A 25,886-nucleotide genomic window follows, 5' to 3' on the forward strand; every position below is an offset into this window, starting at 1 on the left:
CCTTACTGCCCACCAAAATCTAGAAATAAGAATGAAATTGCGCGGTCCCTCCCGATGGAGGGTCGAGTCCTCCCTCGGGCATGGGTGTGTATGTTGTTCTTAGCATAAGTTATTTTAAGTAGTATTCTAGGGGCCGATGACCTCAGAAGTGTGGTCCAATAGGAATTCACACACATTTGAACATTTTGAAAATGAAATTGCAAATAAGAGGTACACGTAGGAGAAGTAGCGGTTGACAAGACGCATCTACGATACTAATTGTTAAATGGGAGTACACTGCAACCATGAAAAGTAACAGCTCTTGCAACCAGCTCTCAAACCATCATTAAAACCTTATTTCTTTGAATTGCGTAAAAGAGTGGCAGACAATAACGCTGGTTAAAAAGCTCGCTGTTCAGCATAAGCTAATAATTTTGTACGCAGCGAGGTTTCGCTGGTTAAGACAGTGGATCCCCATTGAGAAAAAATGATGTTCTACCCTGTCATTGAGATTACATGCTACGTAATGTTCATGTTTATAACTAACAGGTTTCTAGGAGTATCGGAACACACAGTGGGAAAAAAATGAAATGAAATGGGCGTATGGCATTGTTGGCCGGGAGGCCCCATTCGGGGAAGGGGAAGTTCGGCCGCCGAGTGCAAGTCTTATTGCAGTCGACGCCACACTGGGCGACTTGCGTTCCGGTGATGAGGATGAAATGATGACGATGATGATGATGATGATGATGATGATGATGATGATGATGATGATCGGGAATCGAACCCGCTGCATGGGAGGCAAGCACGTAACCACCCAGCTAAGCAGGCGGGAGAAACGCAATGGAAACAGAATATTTGTAATGATAAATGTGGTTAAACTTATCGCTGTAGTTGACTGTAAACGATGGGTTAGGAGTTTGAATTCCACCGTAGACAAGTATCCGTGTATTAATCGATACGTACTACATATTGTAATTATTACGTTCTAAAAGCGGCGATGTGACTTCGTTTGTCTACACGATCGGTTAACAGATAGTTTTATCAGTCACAGCTGTAGAGTATCCAGGAGTATTGGAATATAACGACCAGACAAGTCTAGTTGTGAGGAATTCTGATGCCTGAAAGGTTCTCAGAAGAATCGTAAGAGAAATATCGTTTACCCGAAAGACGCTGCGCAGCTTTGTCGCCGGGTGGTTCAGCCAGTGCGATTAACTCGCAGAAGTGCTCGACAACTCCCACTTGGGGACAGTACAATGGCGTTATGGATCGCGAACAGCCGGGAGTCACGTATAAATACGAGTAACGAAACATTGCTTCCTTGCTCTCCCCGTTTATGCCTTCTACTCTGTCTTTTGACTTTCTCGTTTTATAGTTTGATGCGTCTGACTGGATCCGTCCACTTTTAGCGGACCCGCTCTCTTCCGCGAGTAACTTTGGAATCGCGAGACTGATGACCTCGCCGTTTAGTCCCATAACCCTCTTCAATCAATCAGTCAAACATTACTTCCCCGACTTGCAATCTTTTACTGACATCCAGGATGAAAGCAGAAAAATTAGGTCGTACACATTTTTATCTAATAAATGATGGGGCTTAAGGCCTGGTAGAAGCTTTTCTAGTTGACACCACTTAGGTTATTAGCCGGTCTGATATCTTTACTGTGACTGCGTCGTGTAGGTGACTGATGAAAGCGTGTCGTATTTTTGTTGTTGTTTTCGATGATGATGGTGGTGGTGGTAATGATGATGATGATGATGATGATAGAACTCAGATGGTAAAAACCCTGTATGTTAAGGTACTGACAAATTTTCTGCACGCGTGCCATCTGCGAATTCAACAGAAAGGAGAAATGATAGACTTACTGAAGTACAATGTGAGAAATAGCACGAAGTTTTTTTTTTTTTTAAGAAAGTCTGCGCATAGATAAACTTGAATAAGGAAGCAGATGAACTGTGTGTAAGTACGATTGAAATGCTTCCACAGGTTTTACAATAATGATGCCCTTGTATTGATGTGGACTATCGCGAACAAATCGGCGGGATGTGTAATACCCGTCGCTCATCTACGTTGGCGCTGCCACACGCGTGTTCCAGCAGGACTGCTGTATTGATTTGCGCCGCAATTGTGGGTCGGCGCCCAGCTCAAGAGCTGGGGGGGAATGCTGCAGCAGCCACCAGACACGGGTCGCCAGTTGGGTTGTCCGCCTGCACGGAGACTCCGAGTCTCCGTCGTCGCTGTCTCCGGTGTGTCGTCACAACTATTAGGAGCGACTACTGCGTTCCATTTACCATTCCTCTTTACATTCTTGAAAAACTAGCTTGCGTCCTGGGGAGGACATACAGGGTTTCAGATTTTTGTTGCCGTAGAATGACGAACAATTTCGAAGTAACTGCAAGACTTAACGACTGTTGGTAAAAGGATAGTTATGTTAATCTTACCTGTACCATCCGTAATTATTGATTATGGTATTCATTGATATGCAGGGTAGCTGCCTCCCTAAGAGTAATTAGCGGCAGAAAGAATCTTTCCAAATACTTGCTAGATTTCTGCTGTACTACCGGTTTATATTGATGATATTAAAAAAATTGTAAACACTTAGAGTGAGAAGAGTTGAATTATTTTAACCGATATGAATTTATACTGATCAATAGAATGTAGTTGTAGGTATTGTCATTATGGTTACAGTCATTTTGCCTTTATTGTTGTTTTATTTAAAACTCAAACTCTTTTCAAAGGGGTCGCCTCTCATCTTTATATGGAGAAAGCATGTGATTATATATGGTATGTTTAAGTAAATAAACTTAGGAACATCTTCATGTGGACAAATCACGAAAGTACTGATAAACGTTTTCCATCAAGGTAGTGAAATTTTATTACACAGCCTAGCGTATGGGAAAGGTGTTACATCCCCATATTATCACGAATATGAGATTGCTCGCAAAAGTTTTGGCTTGCTGTACAAATTTGAGTTCGTCTGTGGTTTGATGGTAGATTTGTGTGCCACAGCAGCTCATTATAGAGACATTTGTTTTAAAATATCTTTTGTTTCCTGTACAACTATAAAGCATGTTCCACGGACTGAATAGCTGTTATCTATTATTACAATCATATAGGACATTTATATCACCAAAATGACGAATGTATTTCAGTGTTTTTAGTTTCCAGCAGTTTTTGGCTCGGCACTCTTGATTTACGTTAATTCCCAGTTTTTTCACACGTGAAATTCTTAAGAAATAAGTAGCGTTTAGCGGGATCGTGTTTATACCTAATAGCAAAGCAAATTCACTGATTAACCTGAACATCGACGTAGTATCCAAATGAGCAAGTCATTTCGGTGAAATTTCGTATTCACTTTAACAGTATTGTCGGAACGTCCGATGGTACTTGTAGGAAACCTGCAGATCTTACCTGGAAAACACTCCCATAGACCTACTGTATGTCTCATGTAGTGGCTAAAACATGAACTTGTATTGATTACATTTTCCGTAGTTTCCCAAGATAAATTAAGGCGAATGCCGAAATGATGTTTTTAGAAGGTCACTGACGATGGCCTGCCTCATTCTTATATAGCATTCCAGTCCCTGCTGCTACGCGGCGCAGATTTGTCGTGTTTCAATTTATATCAGAGCATAAGGAATGAGAATTTATGTGTCATTGTTTATAAGGGTGAATTCTTCTGATGATTTTTACTTTAAACCATACCACTGCTAGGTTGTTAGCGCCCGGATTATGAGCTTTAATTGTGAATTGAGCCAGACGAACTCAGAGATCGCTTCTTTGTAATGGTTACGGCACAGTCTTATCTGAAACACACTTTAAACGGAAATGCAAACGTACTTGAGATTGAACTTCCTCCAAAACAAGGCAAACGGGATCACCTTCGAATATTTTAGTCTGTATGCGGACATTGTGGGTTACCCTGTATCCTAATTTTCAACAGTTTTCAATCCACACATAATTAAAATTCATGCACATTATTACAATTCATGAAGCCGACTTCAGATTTATAACCGACGTTCGCGGCGTATTACAGATTCCAGGAAGGCAAAAGTACGCTTCCGTTCATATGTATTCTTTCAGTAATAAAAAGTCTTAATAGCTCACTAGTCATAAACTTTGTGTTTCAGCTACAAGCCCGATCGTACCTTAGATGCAAAAATGAAAATGACTGTCGAAAGGCTGTTTACGGTTTTATTCATACTCGTAGAAATTAGCAAACAATCGATGTTCGTAGCGTTTGTACTAACTCAAGGATCCCATTCGTATTAGAAAGTTAACCTTGGTTTCGTTTCAGGTGGGACATTAATCGACATCTACAAATCATTAATGAACTTCTCATCATTAGGGTTATATACAAATCTAGGCGAAATATAGTCTTTCGAAAGAATTACAATAATCGTTCCGACACGTTTATTACGCATTTATTAATGTTTTGAATCTCACAGAAACTATAGAAATGATACGTTAAATTTATGCCAGGAATTGCTTTGGAATAGAAAAATTTATTAGCTTCTGTGAAAAGTTTCCATGGAATGTCATGCGCTTCAGTGAATAGACAAATGGAAAATGTGCACAATATTTTTTCGCAGAACGTTGTTTTAATACTCCTGCAGCAGAATTTTATTCACAATTCGTACGTTCGATGGCACAATTCTACAGTAGTTCTACCTGTCTCTATGTCGCTATCGCTAGTAGATCAGTCTGAAACAGAACTGTCTGAAGTAAAATACGAACGGTAAGAAAATTTAAGACTGTGAGGGGGCAACTGTTTTTGAGAGCAGCGTGTGTATGTCGTGGGGGATAACTTTCTTAAGAGAACAGATCCGATATAGACTTTATCGCGCTTCGAAGAATGTTGTGAATGCACTGAAAATAACGTTCTCACCCGTAAGAGAGTTTTTGCGTTGTTTGAAATGTTTTTAACTGTGTACACCGTCGGTTTTAGTTTAGCTAATTTTTTGCTTATTCCGAATTATAATTTCTGTCCCCAGAAACACTGTATTTGCAAAGATTCGTTGGTCCTTTGATGGTGTTGGTCCTACAATAACAGTCGACGATACGCTTTGTTTCCTACTCCATAAAATATATAATTAGTGCATTAGTCAGTACACTAATTCAGAAATCTGAAAGGCCATTGTTACATTAAAAATTTTGTCAAGTGTAGAAGTACATTTTAATTTTAATATTTCTGTGGGACCTTGAATATGCGGTTGCAAATGAGATTTTGATTTCTTAGGATTTTTCGTACACCCATGTACGGCGCGGTTACGGGACGGGAGAGATATTGGAGATCTTTTTGCCACCGTTCCATATTTTGCGTGACGCTCGTCAGAGCTTCAGCTGTGTACTAGTGACTTGCGTCAAATGCACCTTTTCTTTTGGAGTCAATTTTCACACCGAACTCTTAATTGTATCCTAGATCACGTAATAATGTATGTGATCTAGGGTTGTACGAGATTAGATTACCATTATATTATTATTTCTGTGAATTATATGTGACTGGCTTACGCGTATGAGCAGCATCATGTTGCTGCATAGCTGCTTTCTTTGCGGTTTCACTAGATGATGACATGCAGGAGATGTACTAATTTACATTCTTTCTTTGTGCCATATACGTTCTTCCGTAATTTACTTTCTTTCGTTCTTCCGTATTAAAATACCTGCAGCGGATATCAGAACGCTGATTGAACGTTGAAACACTGAAACATAAGAAACAATATTGTGAACATAAGAAAACATCTGAGAGGGAAAAAACGACAGTCCACTGCAGATTAATTTGCGCGACAGCAAGATCAAGATCACGCGAGTTGTTGGTTAGACGAACAAATTGTGTCGGGTGTTGATTAGTTTTTGGAAAGAAATGCTTATGTGTATTGATTTATTGCTGTTGAGAACATTACCGTAAAACCAACTATCTCCACTCAGTTCAGAGGGAAGCGTCTGTGACGAGAGGCGACGGTTAACATGTGTTAAAATGACATTACATGATTCCATTTGAATATCTTTCAGTCACTGCCTCATGTTGTTTATGAAATAAACAAACCTGTTTTCTAGACGAAGTTCATGAGAACGGTGGGCCTGCTTTCGACTGAAACTTGTACAGGAAATTATCTGTAGCTAGGTGGATCATAAGTTTGACACCTTTCAAAACAATCCATTCCTCGCCGTCTAGGCTCCGACTTTCTCGAGCAAAAGACTGTTCAGAAATGTGGATTTTAATACGTTTAACGTGTACTGTAGATAAGCTTATTTATTCTGAAATAATACATAATCCTGTATTGTAGAAATACACAATGAATTTAGAACGTCGTCGTTAAAGAGTTGATGATGGTTTTTGCTCGACATTTGCGTTGAGATTGCAATAGTGAATGCCTCTATGTTTTGTTACTGTCACATTTAGGCATAACAGTTGATCTGTTGCGTCAGTGACCCTTGTTGGTGGCGCGTTGGAGGGTGGGGGAGGGGGTGGGTAGTGGAGGTGGCAGTGGCAATTAAAAAGCAAGCAAACTCAAGTAGGCTACATAGGCTCATTTAACTGCACACACATTATGTAGTGGTGGCGCACTTCTCACTTTTTTTGTCCAGGATAGGCGTTACGCCGGCTGGTGTGGCCGAGCGGTTCTAGGCGCTTCAGTCTGGAACCGCGCGACCGTTACGGTCGCAGGTTCGAATCCTGCCTCGAGCATGGATGTGTGTGATGTCCTTAGGTTAGTTTGGTTTAAGTAGTTCTAGGGGACTAATGACCTCAGATGTTAAGTCCCATAGTGCTCAGAGCCATTTGAACCATAGGCGTTACAGATCGGATCTACATAATACTCTAATTATCTGTGTAATGTAGTCAACATAAATACAGTTGATTGCCGCAGTGCGTATTTGAATGTATTGTGCATTAGTAATTTTTAGCCAAATTCTTACGAGATACGTAAAAACAACTTAACACATATCGCGTGCTATGTATTTTTCGAAATTAGTGTGTTAGGTACGGGGACTAAAAACACGTGGTAAAGAACGAAGAAGGTCACAGCTCTGCAGTACTTTTATAGGACATAAGTAAACGATCTGCCTTTTTATACTTGTGACTAACTACTAGCACTATTTTCAGTTTCCAATGCATTCAACAATATCCACATGATAATCGAAGTAGTAACAGATAATATTAATGCGCATTTATCTTTCAGCTCTTTACACATTGAATGAATCGCGATTTGCGTGGAAGGAACTGAAAGGAGGAGATGGTGCTTGTAACTTAGTCCAGTTTGGAAGATGTGTTAAACATCCTTCCAGACCTTGCGTCTGTTACATCATAGGGTTACTTTCGTAGTCGTATAGTTACACGTAGGCAGCGGAAATGAATTCATCGCTTCGGAATTTCCGGGTGTGCGACGTCAGTCATTTAGTAGTAGAGAGTACGAAAGATTTGCTGCAGCTATTCTCATAAGTGCACGATAAGGCGCTTTTTTGTTTTGCATGTGTGGATGTAGGTGATGTACACACTTTACACTGGAAGAGTAGGAGAGGCTCCTTTCTTTGCAGTAATGAACAAATTCGTAGGCTATTTGTATAGAGAGAATGTTTTAAACAGCGGTCCTAACATTTTATGGGAAGGTTAAAAAAAAGATCAACATTTTCCCACCGGACAAACAGCCGCCCGCAGGGGGAAGGGGCTTGAGCGTGCACTCATGGCCCCACCTCCCCCCTCCCCTCTCCATCCCTGTGTCCCACTGCATGCTTTGAATCTGGAGTACAGAGTTTTCATTCATTACAAAAGTCTCAAACAGTTCTAGAAGTGAGTGAATAACCATCAGTTAATTGGGATGTAATTTCTTTTGTGTCACCTATAAGCTTTGGGATTTGCCACATGATATCTCTCGAAACTAACATGTTCATAATAAAAAAAAAAAAAAAATAAATAAATAAAAAAAAACCCGGTGATTGTAGAGTCTTGGCCCTCCACCCTCCTTGCCCCCTGGGTAAATTTTTATTAACATCCATGCTGACACCCCAATTATTTTAAGCTAAAGTGTTTAATCCTTTGTGTTTAAATATCAGTTATTGTGTGTTTGAAATGTATTACAAATGCCGTTAGAGAACATAGCCCATTCTTGAAACCAGTATGATGAACTTGAGATGTTTGGGGCATGGACTAGCAGCAACAGACTTATCAAATATCACCCAGCTGATTTATGTCAGTGTCATTTTCAAGAATGGCTGAAGTTGCTGATTCTAGATTAAAAGATGAAATTTTATCCAAAAATTTACTGCATGCAATTACTTACTGGTATACTAAAACCTGTTACCTTTCCCAGAATACAAATGTTACAAAATATTTTGTTGCCCAATATTTCATTTATGTTTATGGACATCCAAATACAGCATCACAAATTTTGGAGCTTGGGTGAACTATGAAGTGTAATTTGGGCAACCATATTTGTGACTACTATTCATCTATTTACATGACTTAGGAATATGTATGAAATTAACAACAAAGCTGAAGCTGTTGTTAGGGTTTTCAGTTGGAATACTGAGTTGATACAGTTTCCTGTGCAAGACTCTTCATGTCTGAATAACTAAAGCAACCTACATCCTTTTGAATCTGCTTACTGTATTCATATCTTGGTCTGCCCCTACATTTTTATCCCCTGTGCTTCCACCAGTACTAAACTGGTGATCCTTGATGTCTTAGAATGTTTCCTATCAACCAATCCCTTCTTCTAGACAAGTTATGCCACAAATTCATTTTCTTGCGAGTTCTGTTCATTACCTACTCATTGTTTACATGCTGTAACCATCTAATCTTCAGCATTCTTCTGTAATACAACATTCTTATCTCAACTGTTTATCGTCTACTTCGCACTCCCATACAATGCTACACTCTAGACAAATATCTAGACTTCCTAATTTAAATCTATATTTGATGTTAACTAAGTTCTCTTCTTCAGAAATGCATTTCTTACCATTGCCAATCTACATTTTAAATCTCTACTTTGGCCATAATCAGTTTTTTTACAGCCCAAATAGCAAAATTTAAGTACTACTTATGGTGTTTTGTTTCCTAATCTAATTCTCACAGCATCCCCTGATTTAATTTGAACACATTCCATTACACTTGTTTTGATTTGGTTAATGTTCATCTTATATTCTCCTTTCAAGACACTGTCTATTCCATTCAATTGCTCTTCCAATTCCTTTGCTGTCTCTGATAGGATTACAATACCATCAGCAAACCTCAGAGTTTTTATTTTATCTCTGTAAACTTTTAATTCCTTCTCCAGATTTTCTTTGGTTTCCTTTACTGCTTGTTCAAAGTACATATTGAATAACTTTGGGGGTAGGGTACAACCCTGTCTCAATCCCTTCTCAACAGCTGCTGCCCTTTCAATATCTCTTGACTCTTAAGATTGCTGTCTGATTTCTGTACGAATTGTATATTACCGTTCGCTCCCAGTATTTTATCCCTGCTAGCTTCAGAATTTCAAACAGTGTATCCAATCAAGGTTGTCAAAAGCTTTCTCCAAATCTACAAAAGCTGCAAACATATGTTTTCCTTTTCTTAACTTCGAAGATAAATTGTAGAGTCATGATTACCTCAAGTGTTCCTACATTTCTCCAGAATCCAAACTGACATTCCCTGAGGTCAGCTTCTACCAGGGGCCTTGTTTCAACTTAGATCTTTTGGAACTCCGTCAGATTCCTCTTGCAGTATCATATCTCATCTTATCTACGTCCTATTACCTTTATATAATACTGTCTGCAAGTTCATTTCCCTTGTGTTAAACCTCTGCATATCCCCTGCCACCCCCCCTTCCTTTCAGCTTCCCCAAGTTTGCTTAGTACTGGTTTACCATCTGAGCTGTTGATATTAATACTGCTTTTTTTTTCTTTTCCCCAAACATTTCTCCTTTTGACTGCTTGATTTGTTGAATTTCTCAGTTTAGTCCTATCATTAGTTAAATTCACTATCTCCTGTGATATCCAAGAATTTCTACTAGACCTTATCTCATTACCTGTTTGATTGTCTCTTGCCTTCACCATTTCATCCCTCAATGGTACCCATTCATTTTCTACTGTATATCTATTCTCTGTTTCAGTCATCAGTTGCATAATGTTCTGTCCAAAACTTCCATCAGTCTCTGGTTCTATCAACTTGTCCACATCCCGTCTCCTTAATTTCCTACCGTTTTGCAATTTCTTCAATTTTAATCTACAGTTCATAACCAATGAATTGTGGTCAGAGTTCACATCTGCCCCTGAAATGTCATACAGTTTAAAATCGGGTTCCAAAAACACTGTCCTACCATTATGTAATCAGTGTGAAATATTCTGGTGTATCCAGGTCTCTTCTATGTGTACAACCTTCATTCGTGATTCTTAAACCAGGTGTTAGCAGTGATTAAATTATGCTCTTTTTCCTGATAACAATGTCCTCCTGAGTAGAGCCTGCCTGGAGGTCCAAATGGGGCACTGTTTTACATCTGGAATATATTACCAAAGATGAAGCCATCACCATTTAACCATATGGGAGAGCTGCACGTCTTCAAGAAAAGTAATGGCTTGCTTTCAATCGTTTACAATAGAAACACAGCAAGGTCATGTTGGTAGATGTTGCAGGTCAAGATCAGCCAGTCATCTAAACAGTTCTTTGCAACTACTGAAAAGGCTGCTGCCTCTCTTGTGGAGTCACATGTTTGTCTGGCCTCTCGACAGATACTCCATCATTGTGGTTGCACCAATGGTGCGGCTGTCAGTATGGCCAAGCTATGTGACGTGAATTTGAGCTGTTTATGCTCATCATAAATTCTCTCTTCAAGAAGAATTTTTATTTAAATATAACACAGTAACATTCTGAAAGGATGAGGTGGGGGGGGGGGGGGGGGGGGAAGGGAGAGGACACAATTTTCGATGATGGCATACAGAATTTTAGCTTCTGAAATAATAATTTTCAATAATAAAATAGGGAGAATGTAAAATAGTTTAATGGTACCAGAGCATAAGATAATTTAATGGGAAATAATCTGATAAATATTTATGTAGATATAGTGAGTAAATGAAAATATGTATTCACTGATTTATCGTGTGTCTGACAATGGCATGAACATTTTGCAGTATGACTGAGGCTGATCTAGAAGAGGGTGAGATTGAAGATGGAGAATTACCAGAAGAAGGTGAGGTGCAAACTCCTGATGAAACTCCACCAGTGCCAAAGGCTGAACAGGTACCAGTGCAAGTTCCAGTTGTTCCACCTCCAGTAAAGAAGGAACGCCGTGTACCTATGATTCCCCGCCCTCCCCGCCGCCATGCACCACAGCACCACCGAAGACAAATGGGTCCTCGGATTTACCATGAACCACGGCTGATGAATGATGACAGTGAAACAGAAGAGGATGACTGGGCAAGCAATGTTGAGAAAGCATTGAAGGCAGCTTTAGCAGGTACTGAGGCAGCAACTGGACCTGCCAGCTCCGCTAGTCCAAATGCTACAACTGTGTCTAAAAATGAAACCACTACTGATAATGAAGAGAAGGATGAAAATAGAACATCCTCAGATGATGAAAGGCGACTAAAGAAAAAGAAACGCAAGAAGAAACACAGAGAGGAGAATGAAGATGAAGATGATAAGAGAGATTCTAAGGTAATTTTATTTACAAATAAGAAAAAATAAGTTGACACAGACAATACTTGGCACCTCCAATTTCTTTTTTTCATTATAAGAAAATATTGTCTTCTGTTTTTTAGTAGCATGTTTTAGTGTGCTTACAATACTTTCAATCAACATTTGTTTAGTAAGTTAGGCAACATTTGCATTGAAAGAAAGTAATTTTCTCTTGACGCTAAATAGACTGAACAAGCATTATTTCAATATGTTTTAGTCATTTTTAGTGCATTCAACTTCTACATCATTACAGTCGAGTTCTTCCTTTAAGGAATTCTATATTTAAAATCTGGAAGCAGTTAGGTTCATTGAATTGTGGGTAACATTAGGACAGACCTGTCAAAACATTTCTGTTGGTCCTGAGAGGGTTGGTAGGAGTTCTGTGGAAGACAACCAAGCATGACTGTGTGATGGAAAGTCTCTCATAACAATGCAATTCAAATTATGTTTTCTTTTCTACTTGCAGATACAATTTTACTCTAGCAGTTGTCAGATTGTCATGCATGCTATGATTTAAGACCATAGCACAGAATATTTTTTTCCTGTTCCAGTGTGATAGGGATATTGTTTGACATCTGGTTGGAATGTGAGACTGAGTGACATATCTGACACACCAACAAAACAAAGATCACACTGAAGTCTGTCTGCACAGTTCATAATAATTTTGTATGATAGTCATGTAAAATATTGAATCCAGTACATCTGTACATCGTATATCATTATTTTTGTCTGTGGTCTCCATGTTGTCCTCAGATCTTTAATTGCACTACTAGTACTATTTATTTGTGTGAAAGTTCTCCCTTACTTGTTAGATTTATCAGTAACAATCACTCCTGATGAGAAACTGTATTGTTGTTTTCTGTATGTGTAATAAAGGATAGGCAGTTATGCAGTGGTTGCTGCTATTGAAATGCGTGGTCAGACAGGTTTGTACATTGCTTAGTGACTGTGTGCAAGAGCTACACTATTGAATGTCTGGCCGTGCATTTGACTGAGTTGCTAAGTGGCATTTTCTGGTTTCACTGACTACAACACAACTGAAGCCAAGTTTCAGTCAAGGAACAGGCTTTTTTATGTTCTACCACTTCCCTTGGATTTTTTTGTGATAAATAACAGAATGTTAAAATGTGTTAAGTAGTTAGTACCTGTTATGAATTATATATTGTTTTTTCTGAAAGATACTAGTACAGAGCTTTGAGGCAAACAAGACACCAAGAACTGTCAATTCACAGAAAGAATACTAGGCATTAGTTTGTAAAAAATATGGTCTTCCTATACTTGAATGATGTTAGAGAGAGTATTTTTTGTCAAATGAAAGAAATGGAAGCCAAAACATCAGTGAAAAGAAAAATATATATCTGAGGCCCCTCTTGAGAGTGCTGTCCTTTGGGTATGTTCCCATGTGTCTTCAGAGCATAGTTACTTATTGCTTCAAAATGCATTTGTAAAGTGTCACAGAAATATTCTGATTTATTTCTACTTTTGCTTCTTATAATTTTTTTCTTCTGTTGTTGTTTACTTTTTAAACTCAGGTCGACAAATGATAATTTTTCTTCTATGCAAGTAATTATAACTGTGCTTTCTGTTAGCATTTAAAGTGCAAAGAAAGATTGTATTTTGTGGTATATTTAGAAACGGAGGAAATCACATCATAAAGATGTTTGGGAAGACAAGGACGAACAAGGAGATGAAGATGAGATGTTATTTGTCCGAGGAGCATCTCCTAACACCCGAAGTAATTTCCACCCTGAAGGATCTCCTTCCAGAAATTTTGGGGAGAACTCTTTCTTTGGTGATCAAGGTTAGTGTAATGTAAATGGTTGTATTTATTCCTATTTGGTAGAATCAGTCAGTCTTCAAGCAAAAGTGTAACTGCATTGTTAAATTCTCCACATAACACACTTCACAATTACAATTCTCAGCACATATTAAATACTCACCAAAACATTGTATTTTTATTAAATTTTCTTACATTATTTTTCCTTTCTGAGTAATATTGATATCTTAGTGAGCTTTCTTAACCTTCTTCGACTACTCACTGTTTTGATTTATGCATTTGTTATATTTATTTGTTCTAATTAACTTCAAGTATATTGGAATTGCCTGAATATTTAACATAATTCTGAAATGCTACAAATGGATTGTCTTTTATTGCTTTGGGCTCATACATCACTGTTTACAGTTCATTTTAAGTAGTCATTATCTTCAGTATGAGCTTGTGCTGTATTAGGTATGGCCAAGTGATCTGTAGAAACAGATCCCATGTACCCTTAGGATCAAATATGATAAAGATTACATTAATGAGGATCATACCATCGCATTGAGGTTTGTTTACTATAGTATGCCATTACAGCTGAATTAGGGAAATGGCATTTACTAATTTAGATAGATGTGGAATACGATCTAAAAGTACTAATCTCTCCACATGTAAGACTGTGGCAGTTTTTCTAGAGAATACTGAGTGTCAGTTAGGTACACTTCTTTTAATTGGGAACTAGGTAACTACTAGCGTTGTGGATTCCAAGGCTATGTATCTGAAGATACTGAAAGCTTGTAAGTCACTACAGTAATTGGCTATCTGTGAGATGACTGGCTTTATGCAATAAACAGAAATAGAGGCTTATTTGTCATTGTATGAGATACCATTAATACTTAGATCTGTGAGCTAGAATATATTGGAACTTTTAAAGAACACAGTAGGAAAGAGCCACCAATATTTGATCACTGAATGTTAACAATTTTCTGATTTCTGTTCTGGGCAGTGGAGATGGAGATGGAGGTTGGAGGTGAAACTTCAGTTGAATTGGGCAAAATGTGTGAAATCAAATGTGTAAAGAATGATTCTGAGTTGGATAATTGGAATAACTTTGTGAGAAATTGTGAAAACAAGTGATAGAATGTGAGTTAAACATCAAAAGATTATGGAAGATAAGGGCATATTTTTATAAAGAATGTTTCCATTCTCTTTGTGTATGGAAGATAGGGGCATATTTTTTATAAAGGATGTTTCCATTCTCTTTGTGTTCCATTAATTTAAGTGACGTTGTTTCCAGGTGCATTTGATGAGGCATATGATTCCTACCATGAAGAGGGATCTGACTATGAAGCACGAGATGAGTTCCCTGTTCGGAGGGGAGCACGAGGTAGTGATGAAGACAGTTTGCGCCGAAACATTGGCCGAGGAGCAAAACGAAGAATGCGAGGTGGGAGTGGTTCGATGGGACGTGGTGGGGGAGACATTGGTAGCCAACGTGGAGGACATCACATGAACAAGAGAATGCCACTAAGTCGGAAGGATGTGACAAGTGGAAAGAACATTGGCAAGATGCGTGGAGGTATGAGACGAATAGGAGGACGTGACAATCGCTCTGATGTTTGTATGTTCTTCATGCAAGGGAAATGTCACAAGGTTAGTAAATCTCAATAAATCCAACTATGTTCAGTCTTTACAGAAACAACTTTCTTGTAGGGCACAGCTCTCATAATTTTAATGTAACACCGTGTGTAGTAAGGTGATATGTCAGTTAAGAAATCAGGCTACGAGTAAGCACATACAACATTTTTTGCTTGTTTGGAAATTAGTGGCAGCAATTGGTCATGTGATATAGCTCTGTGCAGGTTAAGACAGATTAATATATCTATGCCAACTGCACTTCTTAATATCAGCCAACAAATAAAATGATTGTTAATTTTTAAGTATGAAATTGGAGCAGACCAGCTCCAATTTCAGTCACTAAATAATTAAATAAATATTCAGCTATTAAGCTCATTATATAAAGGTGAATTGTAATATAATTAACTTTGTATTTACAGGGTGAAGATTGTCCATATTCTCATGATGCCATGCCCGCCCGAAAAAATGAACTGTGCAAATTTTATTTGATGGATTGTTGCGCAAAGAAAGACAAATGCTTGTACCTACATGAGTCTTTCCCATGTAAATTTTTTCATACTGGGCTCAAATGCTATTCAGGTGCTCGATGCAAATTCAGCCATGGCCCTTTGTCTGAACAAATGAGAACTGTCCTAATGAAGGTAAGGTACTAAAGACATCTGAAAACAAAAATTCAGTATTTCCTTTAGATACCATAATTAATTCTAAGTAAAACTTAAAATTTCAACATATAATGCGGATGATTGGTTAATTATGGAAATATGTAGTATTAAATTTGGAAGCCACAGTTTAGGCATGCTCATGTTAAATGTACTGTATGTTTTATTAAGATGAGCTTTGGTCGTAAGGTTATTGTGCTAAGTTATTAGTGTAGTGCATATTTTATGATGTGTTTCAATCAGTTTATTGAACACAGCAGGAAATGTAAGAGATAAATTAATCATAAAATAACTATATATTCTGTTACATTATTTAAGACAGTCTGACAATGCTCAAGCAGTACACCGATTCCACACTTGAAGAAACCTAATGGTTTGTAGTTGAAGATTCTATGAAACAGGTTCAGAATGCATTTTTGTCCAGAAAAAAGTTTTTCTGATAGCTTCTCTGGTGAAATCAGCCAAGTGCAGGTGGCCATTATCTTGGAATAGCAATACTTGATTCAGTTTTCTTGGTGTTTTTTCTTACAATGCAACTGAAAGATATCTCAGTTATTGGCAACAAATACCTGCTGCAATGGACACACTCCTGGGGAGCAATTAGTATTACAAACCACCATTTTTGTGCCATCAAATGTAAAATATTATCTGTCTACGCTGCTGTTTGCTTGAGAAGGCATCCTATGTTAGGAAATGGCCAATAATTTCATTTTATGAAGTTAAAATGGCGTTATAACTTGTGACTTGGTAACAGTGTTACATAGGAATGGTCAATGAGCAAATTAAGGACTTTCAAGCAGAAAAGCAGATACATTCAGCCCCTTGAGTTTTGTTACTTTCAGTTAGAGCATGCAGTTATCTTGCACCTGATTTCTGAACCTTGCCCATTGAATGGAAATGTCGCATGAAGGTTAAATGGTAAAAGTGCATCATATTTGCCAATTAACCAAAATCATTCATGCTAGAACAATCAAGAAAATCATTTTCTGAGATAATTTCTTCAATAGCAGGTTACCCCACATACAGCACAAATGTTTCAAGCAGCCTCCACTGCCTAACGCCTCTATTAAATCCAAAATGAACAATGTCACAAATGTTAGATGTCCTCCCTCTTGAGACCATATTTTGTAACACACAAACAAGATTTTTTAAGATTCAAATATGCAAAATCCAATATGCAACTGCAAGGCAAATACTAGAATTTCAAGGAAAATGGCAATTGATACACTGATGCTAACCTATTTGCCGACACATCAAACATAAACATTTCAAACTTATACACTAAACCAGTTTTGTTGTAGACAACTTAACTTTGATGGTAGTTTGCTCCCTTCAGTGTTCCTCGTGTTATATGCTGTGTGAGCAATGTCTGCGCTGTGGTGTTATTGCATGCTGTCCACTTAGTTTATCAAAGTTTTTAGAAAAATCAAACTAAAACATCAAACAATCATATGCTTGCCAATGTTAGATCAGAAACATGCTCAAGATACATTGCATCATGATCACCTGAGTAGATGATGGCTGTTGCCAGGGGGTACTGTCTGCTGCATGGCAAGGAAACTCTGAAGCGCAAATTGTTGTGATCTTTACTCAGCCACAAGCTCTTTCATGGAAAGGTACCTATACTGTTGTTATTTTTGGGCTTGCATTGAACTTATACTTTAAGTAGACAGACAAAGTGAACTGGGACTTCAGTCTTTGCATCTTCATGCGAGACTTTTACCACCAGATCACAAGCAAATATAGCACAACAACAACAACAACAACAACAACAACAACTCAAGTGGAAGACAACGCTTCCTCCAGAAACTTTCATACCTTACTATATTTTCAGATCATGCAGATGGATAGACTTAAAATTCTGGTGTGTGGCCATTTTTACTTGTGTCTCAAGTGAACAACTCACACTTAGTGTTTGTGGTGGCAAGATGGTGGCAGGTTTTACATCAAAGACAGTACATATTCAGTGGTTCCAAGAATATTAAAACATGTTTTGTGTGGCAGAGCAGTTTACAGTGTATTTTATTGTGCTCCACATTCACGTTTCTTTGTTGTTGTTTTTTTTTTTAATGTGAGCAACAACTGAATTGTTAGATACACAACAAGCAAAAATGAAAGATATGCAAGTAAAGAAGTAACTGGAGAACTAGGTGCAATTGATGCTAACAAACGATACTGGAGAAAGACTGCCTCCTTCCGCCTTACTACTGAGGTCATGAAAATTCCTGAAATATTTGAGGTCACATTTCACCATCTATTCTAATAGTATTTATATCATCATAAGTGCACCTTATAGTGACTAAAAGAAGAATAGTATTGGCTGTGAATATCAACAGTATTAGTCTACTAAGTGATTTCAGCAGATATTAGTCATGGATGTAAGTGATTTAAAGGACAGTGATTAATTTCATATTATTCTCTGATCCTACCTGTGAGTTATAGGTAGTCTGAAATTGTTCCCAGCAGACAAAATAGACAAGGTCATCCATGATTTCTTTCTCCAGTGACAAAACGTTGTGCTGTATCATATATCGTTCACTGGTGGGGTGCGGTGGTTGAGGGAGAGAGAGAGAGAGAGAGAGAGAGAGAGAGAGAGAGAGAGAGAGAAGGGGGCGGGGGTAGGGGAGGGGGGGGGGGTTAGTATACAGGGTAGTCAGAAACAGTCTGAAAAGCTTATAAGGTTGTTTCAGATAGGTTGTGCCTGAAGTTAGCCAATCAGGCCATTGCATGTGGAAAATCAAGCAGCCTACCAGATACAATTAGTGTCAATTGCTATGTAGTGTAGATGATAGCACATTAAACAACTCAGCCTTTGTTTGATTCTTACTATGGTCCCATGTCCAGTTTCTGTATCTCTCTTTTGTTCAGTTTTAGGAAAGTGAATGAAGAACACATTTGGCGACACCATCTCTGGCAAGCCGCTTGAATTTGCATGCACAACGACGTGATTAGCTAACTTCGATGTTAATTAACTCAGAAATGATGCAAAGTACTGATTTTTTTTTTTTAAGATTATTTCTCAGCACAATCTGTTCTGCAATACTTTTACAACCTTTTCAACATGTTTCCGTCCACCTGGAATGTACTACACTCCTGGAAATTGAAATAAGAACACCGTGAATTCATTGTCCCAGGAAGGGGAAACTTTATTGACACATTCCTGGGGTCAGATACATCACATGATCACACTGACAGAACCACAGGCACATAGACACAGGTAACAGAGCATGCACAATGTCGGCACTACCACAGTGTATATCCACCTTTCGCAGCAATGCAGGCTGCTATTCTCCCATGGAGACGATCGTAGATATGCTGGATGTAGTCCTGTGGAACGGCTTGCCATGCAATTTCCACCTGGCGCCTCAGTTGGACCAGCGTTCGTGCTGGACGTGCAGACCGCGTGAGACGACGCTTCATCCAGTCCCAAACATGCTCAATGGGGGACAGATCCGGAGATCTTGCTGGCCAGGGTAGTTGACTTACACCTTCTAGAGCACGTTGGGTGGCACGGGATACATGCGGACGTGCATTGTCCTGTTGGAACAGCAAGTTCCCTTGCCGGTCTAGGAATGGTAGAACGATGGGTTCGATGACGGTTTGGATGTACCGTGCACTATTCAGTGTCCCCTCGACGATCACCAGTGGTGTACGGCCAGTGTAGGAGATCGCTCCCCACACCATGATGCCGGGTGTTGGCCCTGTGTGCCTCGGTCGTATGCAGTCCTGATTGTGGCGCTCACCTGGACGGCGCCAAACACGCATACGACCCTCATTGGCACCAAGGCAGAAGCGACTCTCATCGCTGAAGACGACACGTCTCCATTCGTCCCTCCATTCACGCCTGTCGCGACACCACTGGAGGCGGGCTGCACGATGTTGGGGCGTGAGCGGAAGACGGCCTAACGGTGTGCGGGACCGTAGCCCAGCTTCATGGAGACGGTTGCGAATGGTCCTCGCCGATACCCCAGGAGCAACAGTGTCCCTAATTTGCTGGGAAGTGGCGGTGCGGTCCCCTACGGCACTGCGTAGGATCCTACGGTCTTGGCGTGCATCCGTGCGTCGCTGCGGTCCGGTCCCAGGTCGACGGGCACGTGCACCTTCCGCCGACCACTGGCGACAACATCGATGTACTGTGGAGACCTCACGCCCCACGTGTTGAGCAATTCGGCGGTACGTCCACCCGGCCTCCCGCATGCCCACTATACGCCCTCGCTCAAAGTCCGTCAACTGCACATACGGTTCACGTCCACGCTGTCGCGGCATGCTACCAGTGTTAAAGACTGCGATGGAGCTCCGTATGCCACGGCAAACTGGCTGACACTGACGGCGGCGGTGCACAAATGCTGCGCAGCTAGCGCCATTCGACGGCCAACACCGCGGTTCCTGGTGTGTCCGCTGTGCCGTGCGTGTGATCATTGCTTGTACAGCCCTCTCGCAGTGTCCGGAGCAAGTATGGTGGGTCTGACACACCGGTGTCAATGTGTTCTTTTTTCCATTTCCAGGAGTGTACATTTAGTTCCTACTTTTAACCAAAATCATCAACTGTGGTATTTACAGAATCTTAAACTGGTCTTGTTCTTTTGTGGTCAAAAAATAGCTGTGGGAAAAATTCTTATGGTGTATAGAACATCAGTAGCATTAATAATGAGTGCTGTAAGCTGCAAAATACACATTTGGTGTCATGTTTTAGTACTAACGTCAACAGGGTGAATATGGTTGACGTCCATATGTTCTAATTTATGAAGTAGCAGTTGTTGTCTTAAGCTTTAAATTATTTATTTCTCTCAAAGTTTTTCACTTTGTGGCTTGTGACAGTGAAATCTAGGCAAATATTTCGCCTGTCACTAGCATTACAATAGTTCAAACACACCTTCTCTTCCAGACAATATAATCTATCAAAACAATGGTTTTCTGTCATTAAACTTGCACAGGACCACACGTAGACTGTGATGACAAATGGTTTATTGCAGAGGGTGAGGAGTTGAATACTACACAAATTGTGACGGCATTCCATTTAGTTTGAATGTGTTAGCTTTTAAACTACTGGTTTGGCAACTGGAACTGACATGCATTTACCCCATGGCAAATATTTCATTATATATGTTTAATAATATTGGATATCACTTTAAATTTCTGTCTGATGGCCCTTCTGGTTTATCTTTGTGACTTATAGTTGGGAGTAGATGGTGTGCTGCGCTGCTTGACAAGATGGGTTGCGTAAAATAAGTAAAGGAACTGAATGTACCATTTTATGAACATAGTCCCCAAAATTTAAATTTTAATTATGAAATTATCTGTTTCTTATAGCATCTGGAGACTGCACCAAAAGACTTGCTGGGTGATTACCCACGTGTGGGTCGTGACAGTAATTCTTCTGGATCGTACCACAAAAGAAGAGATAATGAACGAGGCGATCGTCCAGACAGAAATGACAGGGAAAGGGATAGGGAGAGGGAAAGAGATAGAAGCGAGAGGGTGGAAAGAGGGGAGAGGTCTGATAGGAATGACAGGAGTTCTGTGCATCGATCTGGGAATGGGAGTGCGAAGAGAGGTTCCAGATCCATCCCATCACTTTTTGACATAGAGGTTCCAATCCATGTGCAGCGGTTAGCTGAACAAAAGGATGTTGACGGAGAAAATTCCCCAGCACGTCGATCTACACCCATGCCAGAATCTGAAAATGAAGGTATGTTAAAATGTAGTATTCATTTCCCATTGTTATTTGATAGTACATTTCGTTGAAATGCATCAGCTCCTCTCCTTTTATGTGTGACTGTAACCATGGGAATTTTTATCACATTTTATTTACCAGTTTATAGCCCATTGCTTTAAGGACTCGAAGGATATTTCTTTCATTAGTTTTCACATGTCTTCTCTGGTCACCTAAATGTATCTCTGATTAATACAGTTGAATGGTTTTGTGATTGGTTACATCTTTTAAAGATTGAGCACTCGTCTAAATTGCACTTTGTAATTGTGTATGTGTTTCAATTTAAAAAAAAAAAATGGCTTGCTATTCAATATCCTGTTTTTTCATGGCTTTCATAGTTGAGGCACCTAATGTATGTACAGTCAAATGATTAGGCTAAAACAAGGTCCACACTAGTTATCCTAATCACAATGATAACTGGCAGCAGAACGACCACCATTGCAAATTACCATCAGTATTGCTGACATTCTACCCAACTGGTAGGAAAATATGTGTTATTATTTACACTGATTTGATTGTTCATATTGTGTTGCTTCTTTTGCCTATGAAAAGGAAAGTTGCACTGCGCTTCAGGATAAATGTTCAACTGTAGGTTGTTCTTTAATCAGATAGGTTAGTCAGTTCATTGGCTGGAGGAGGCAAGGCCACACCACTTCAAATAGTCTTGGATATTATAGAACCATGCTATTCAAACCAATCTCCAGATTTAAGGCAGCTTTACTATTGTTGAGACTGTGGCTTAGAATGTAGATCAAGAATCATTCAAGTCTCCTAATACAGACGCATATTGTGGTACTTGGTCATAATGCAAATAACTTTCTCATTTGTTTTTACTGCAGTTACTTTTGAATGATGATTTGTGGTGTCACTTAAAGTTAGTGTCCACATATGCATAAAAAAGGTTTCTGTAAGACAGTTTGTATTTGAATGCAAATTAAAATGTTTGGTGCCATTTCTTTCTAGGCTTGTGACTCTAAAAATTTTAGTCAGTAAAAATAAATAAACCGCTGCACATCATATTGACTGCTAGGAAATGTACCCAGAGCCATTTCTTCCGAAATCGCAAATTTGTATTTTGCGGTTTGCCACTATTCTCCTTGAAAATAAAAATGCCAGATGGCTCTGGGTTCTAATAGACGTAAGTAGCATTGTACCCTCACTTTGTGATAGATTCCTCATGCTGGTAGCCAGTGTCAAAAACTAATAAAAATTTTATAATAGAAAGGATCTGCATGTATTTGAACATTATCTGCCAAACAGCAAACTAATATTTACGTATTGCATCCAATTTATGTTCTCTCTGTCGAACTTCTTGTGGGCAGTAGGTACCCATTATGAAGTGATAGCATTAACATATCTAGTATGTTTTTTCACACAAATTTGATCGAACTTTGTAAGGACAGTGATGGTTCATAAGCTCCTTGAACATCGGCAGATGTTGCACCAATGACACAGGGCCGCAGGGGGGGGGGGAGTGAGTGAAGGATATGCTTGTGCTTGAGATGTTCCTTTACTTTTTGAGGATTCCACCATTCTTTGTTCCATATTTCCATGTAACTCTTTTGTGGCGGCGTTCGTAGCGACCAGCAATTCGCTGTAGAAACGGCTTATGAAGTCACCGCCACACTTTTAATAGCAGGCCGACCGGTCTGCTGGAACAGTGAACAGAAAGATGAAAACCCAAACACTCTGATTAAATAAAAGTCGGTACTTATCTTTATTAACGAAGATACAGAAACACAGTAGTGAACTCGGTGTCTACAGAGATCTGTCTGGTTAGAGTCGGAGCGGCTAGGTCAGCGTCGGCTGACGACAAACAACAACTCTGCTGCGATGAACACACAACTGACCAGCAAGTACACAATTCGGTGGCGAGTATACAACTGAGCGGCGAATACAGAACTGTCCTAGCGCTCGCGACTCCAGCGCTTAAGAAGCCAGAAGCCAGCGGTGGCGCGCGCAGACTTCCGGCGATTTCCTGTATCGCTGGCGCTGCTTATGCGGACGGCGTCCGGACTTTGATGCTGCCAACCTTTTGGCAGCGGGCTCGGGTGGCATTACTGGCTAGGATGTAACAAACTCTTTGTAGGAAATAAGTGGCTGCAATTCCACAATGACTAATTACTCCATTGTGAGTGGCTTCCTGAATGAAGATGTAACCAGTTAATTTCCCTTTTTGATGTTATGAGCCTTTATGCAACAGTGTTTCTCATCATGGAGACTATTTTATAATAATGTGAGCAGTTGTACATAGTGGGGTGATTACTAATTCCACTGTATAAATGCTTTAATAGTGTCAATGCTGATCTAGAATCTTAACAATACAGCGATCGGTTCCTCCTCGTGTTGGTACACGTGTTGGAGCCTCTGTGGGATTACTTATCAGCTCCAGTATTACATCTATATGTTTATTCTACAATTCACACATAAATCCTTGGCAGAGGTTTCGTTGAACTGCCTTCAAATTATTTCTCTTCCATTCCACTGTCAAATAATGTGCAGGAAAATCCTTTTGTGCAAACTGATTTTATTTTATTATGACTTCATTTTATTTTACTACGAAGATCAGAGGCCAGAAGTTTAGAACCTACGAATAATTAAAACAAGGAGACAGAACACATTATAAATAGCTAAAATAGGTAATACAGAAAAACCTGACATTATCACGTCAATTTATTTACTGGGCTACACTAAGACAATCACACAATCCACATTGTATGTTAACATATATTATATCTTAGAGTTTTAAACAAAATGAGAAATGTACTCAACAGGAAAAGGAAAAAAAAAAAAAAAAAAATCTTGAAAGCTTCTGCATTACAATGCCTTATCAGCTTATTGGTTGCACCTGACAACCAAATGCTTTTTTAAATTTTCTGGAGTCATGTTGAGTCTCTTGTCAGATAATACATTTTTCAACTGAGTAAATGACTTCCCAACATCTACAGAGGTAATTAGAGCAAACCTAAAATACTAAGCTATTGTGGTATCCTTTTTTACTGTAATAGAATTGTCAGCTTATAGAATTTTTGGAATATTTCTAAGTTTGTCAAGATCAGGACTTCCCGAAAAAGCCAATTTTACAATTTTCCGTAACTAATGAACCCCATTTCCCTGGTACATGCTCCACCATTATCACTGCATCAAAGGTTGCCCTTTTTCTTGAAGCTGGCAGATCACATGTGGGAGGAAACAAACTCGACCACAATGAAATTTCAGTCATTTCTCACGTCTGAAGATTCAAGAATTTTCCTTGATGCTACAGTTGAAGATACTTCATCCTCCAGAGCAGCACCACCTTAGTCATCTCAGGGAAAACTGGAAGTATTTTAAACTGTTGTTGAAATCCGTGACTATCATTTCATTGCAATTGGTTGAAAGGGCAGCGGGATACTTGTTGCAATGTCTTTAAGGGGACGGTCCTTGAATACCAGGGGAAACCTTGAAAAAATTGTCAGTTTTATAAATAGTGTAACCCAAAGGATAAGATTTGTAAGCCCATATGATGCTTACCTCTTTTAAAACATCTTTTAGGAACATTTTTTATGTATGAACCACAGCTTTAGTGCTCGCACTTTTTTTAATTGTATTTTTTTGGTTGCAAGTGAAATAAACCATGCTAGTTATTTATGTACACATCATAGATACACATTACACAAAATACAAACAAAGTAGAATGTTTATTTCTGTCCTGTAAGTTATTTACACTATTATCTTTAAAGCCAACAATTGAAAAGATGGTGCTGTCATTTAAGTATGATTATCAAAAATTTTGGAAATGAATCCAGGGTTTTTTTTTCTTTTTTTTTAAAATCTTATTTTCAAAGTTAATTCACAAGAGTAGTTTACTTTATAGTTAAGCATGTTTCAAGACAGTATACAAAATTTAAGCTCTCTATCTTTAATAGTTTTTAGCCAAAGTGTAGCAGAACATAAAATAATTTAACTTTCAGGAAATTCAAGTTAAAGTCAAAACTTGCGTTTTCTATTAAACTTGCATGGCCTTAATACATCCCAGGTCCATATTAATCTTGTTTCCTGTGTTGTTCTTCCTCCCTTCTCTTTTTCACACTGCTACTTATTGTTGTTGCTTCTTTGGGGGCTTCCAACATCAATTTTTCTGCTTCAAAGAGTCTTCTTCTGTCAGTGGCTTTTAGAGCTCTATGCATATTTAGTCCACCAGGCACTCCCATCAGTTTCACAACATTAAGCCTTGACACTGCACCGTCATTGAAACACAGTTCCATAACGTTAAGCCTTCGCTGCGCACCATCATTGAAACATAGAACAGCATTTGGCACGCCTATTTTTCAAAGTGTTTAGTCCTACTAGAATAGTTTTTGGTATCCGTTCCCACATTCAGTTGTTGAAACTTTCATTTGGATTTTGAGTCCTGCCATGTAAACATTTTTCTAATAATCTTGTGTCACTAAGATCCCTGTGTATAGGTTTTATAACTTCTATTATAGCTAATTGCAAAGAATGTTTATGCT

The 25,886-nt window shown here is 39.0% G+C and overlaps 1 protein-coding gene across 3 annotated transcripts in view; it reads left to right on the top strand.

Moving 5' to 3' along the window:
- LOC126418796 (uncharacterized) overlaps positions 1 to 25,886 on the top strand; it is an 81,063-nt gene that overhangs the window by 36,136 nt on the left and 19,041 nt on the right. For all 3 annotated transcript variants that reach the window (XM_050085727.1, XM_050085728.1, XM_050085729.1), the window contains exons 2-6: positions 11,081 to 11,606; positions 13,260 to 13,428; positions 14,681 to 15,036; positions 15,441 to 15,662; positions 20,991 to 21,369. In XM_050085727.1, the coding sequence (XP_049941684.1) occupies positions 11,081 to 11,606; positions 13,260 to 13,428; positions 14,681 to 15,036; positions 15,441 to 15,662; positions 20,991 to 21,369 (1,652 nt within the window). The remainder of the gene's footprint in view (positions 1 to 11,080; positions 11,607 to 13,259; positions 13,429 to 14,680; positions 15,037 to 15,440; positions 15,663 to 20,990; positions 21,370 to 25,886) is intronic.

The sequence above is a fragment of the Schistocerca serialis genome, chromosome 9 (assembly GCF_023864345.2).
Source record: "Schistocerca serialis cubense isolate TAMUIC-IGC-003099 chromosome 9, iqSchSeri2.2, whole genome shotgun sequence".
Taxonomy (NCBI): Eukaryota; Metazoa; Arthropoda; class Insecta; order Orthoptera; family Acrididae; genus Schistocerca; species Schistocerca serialis.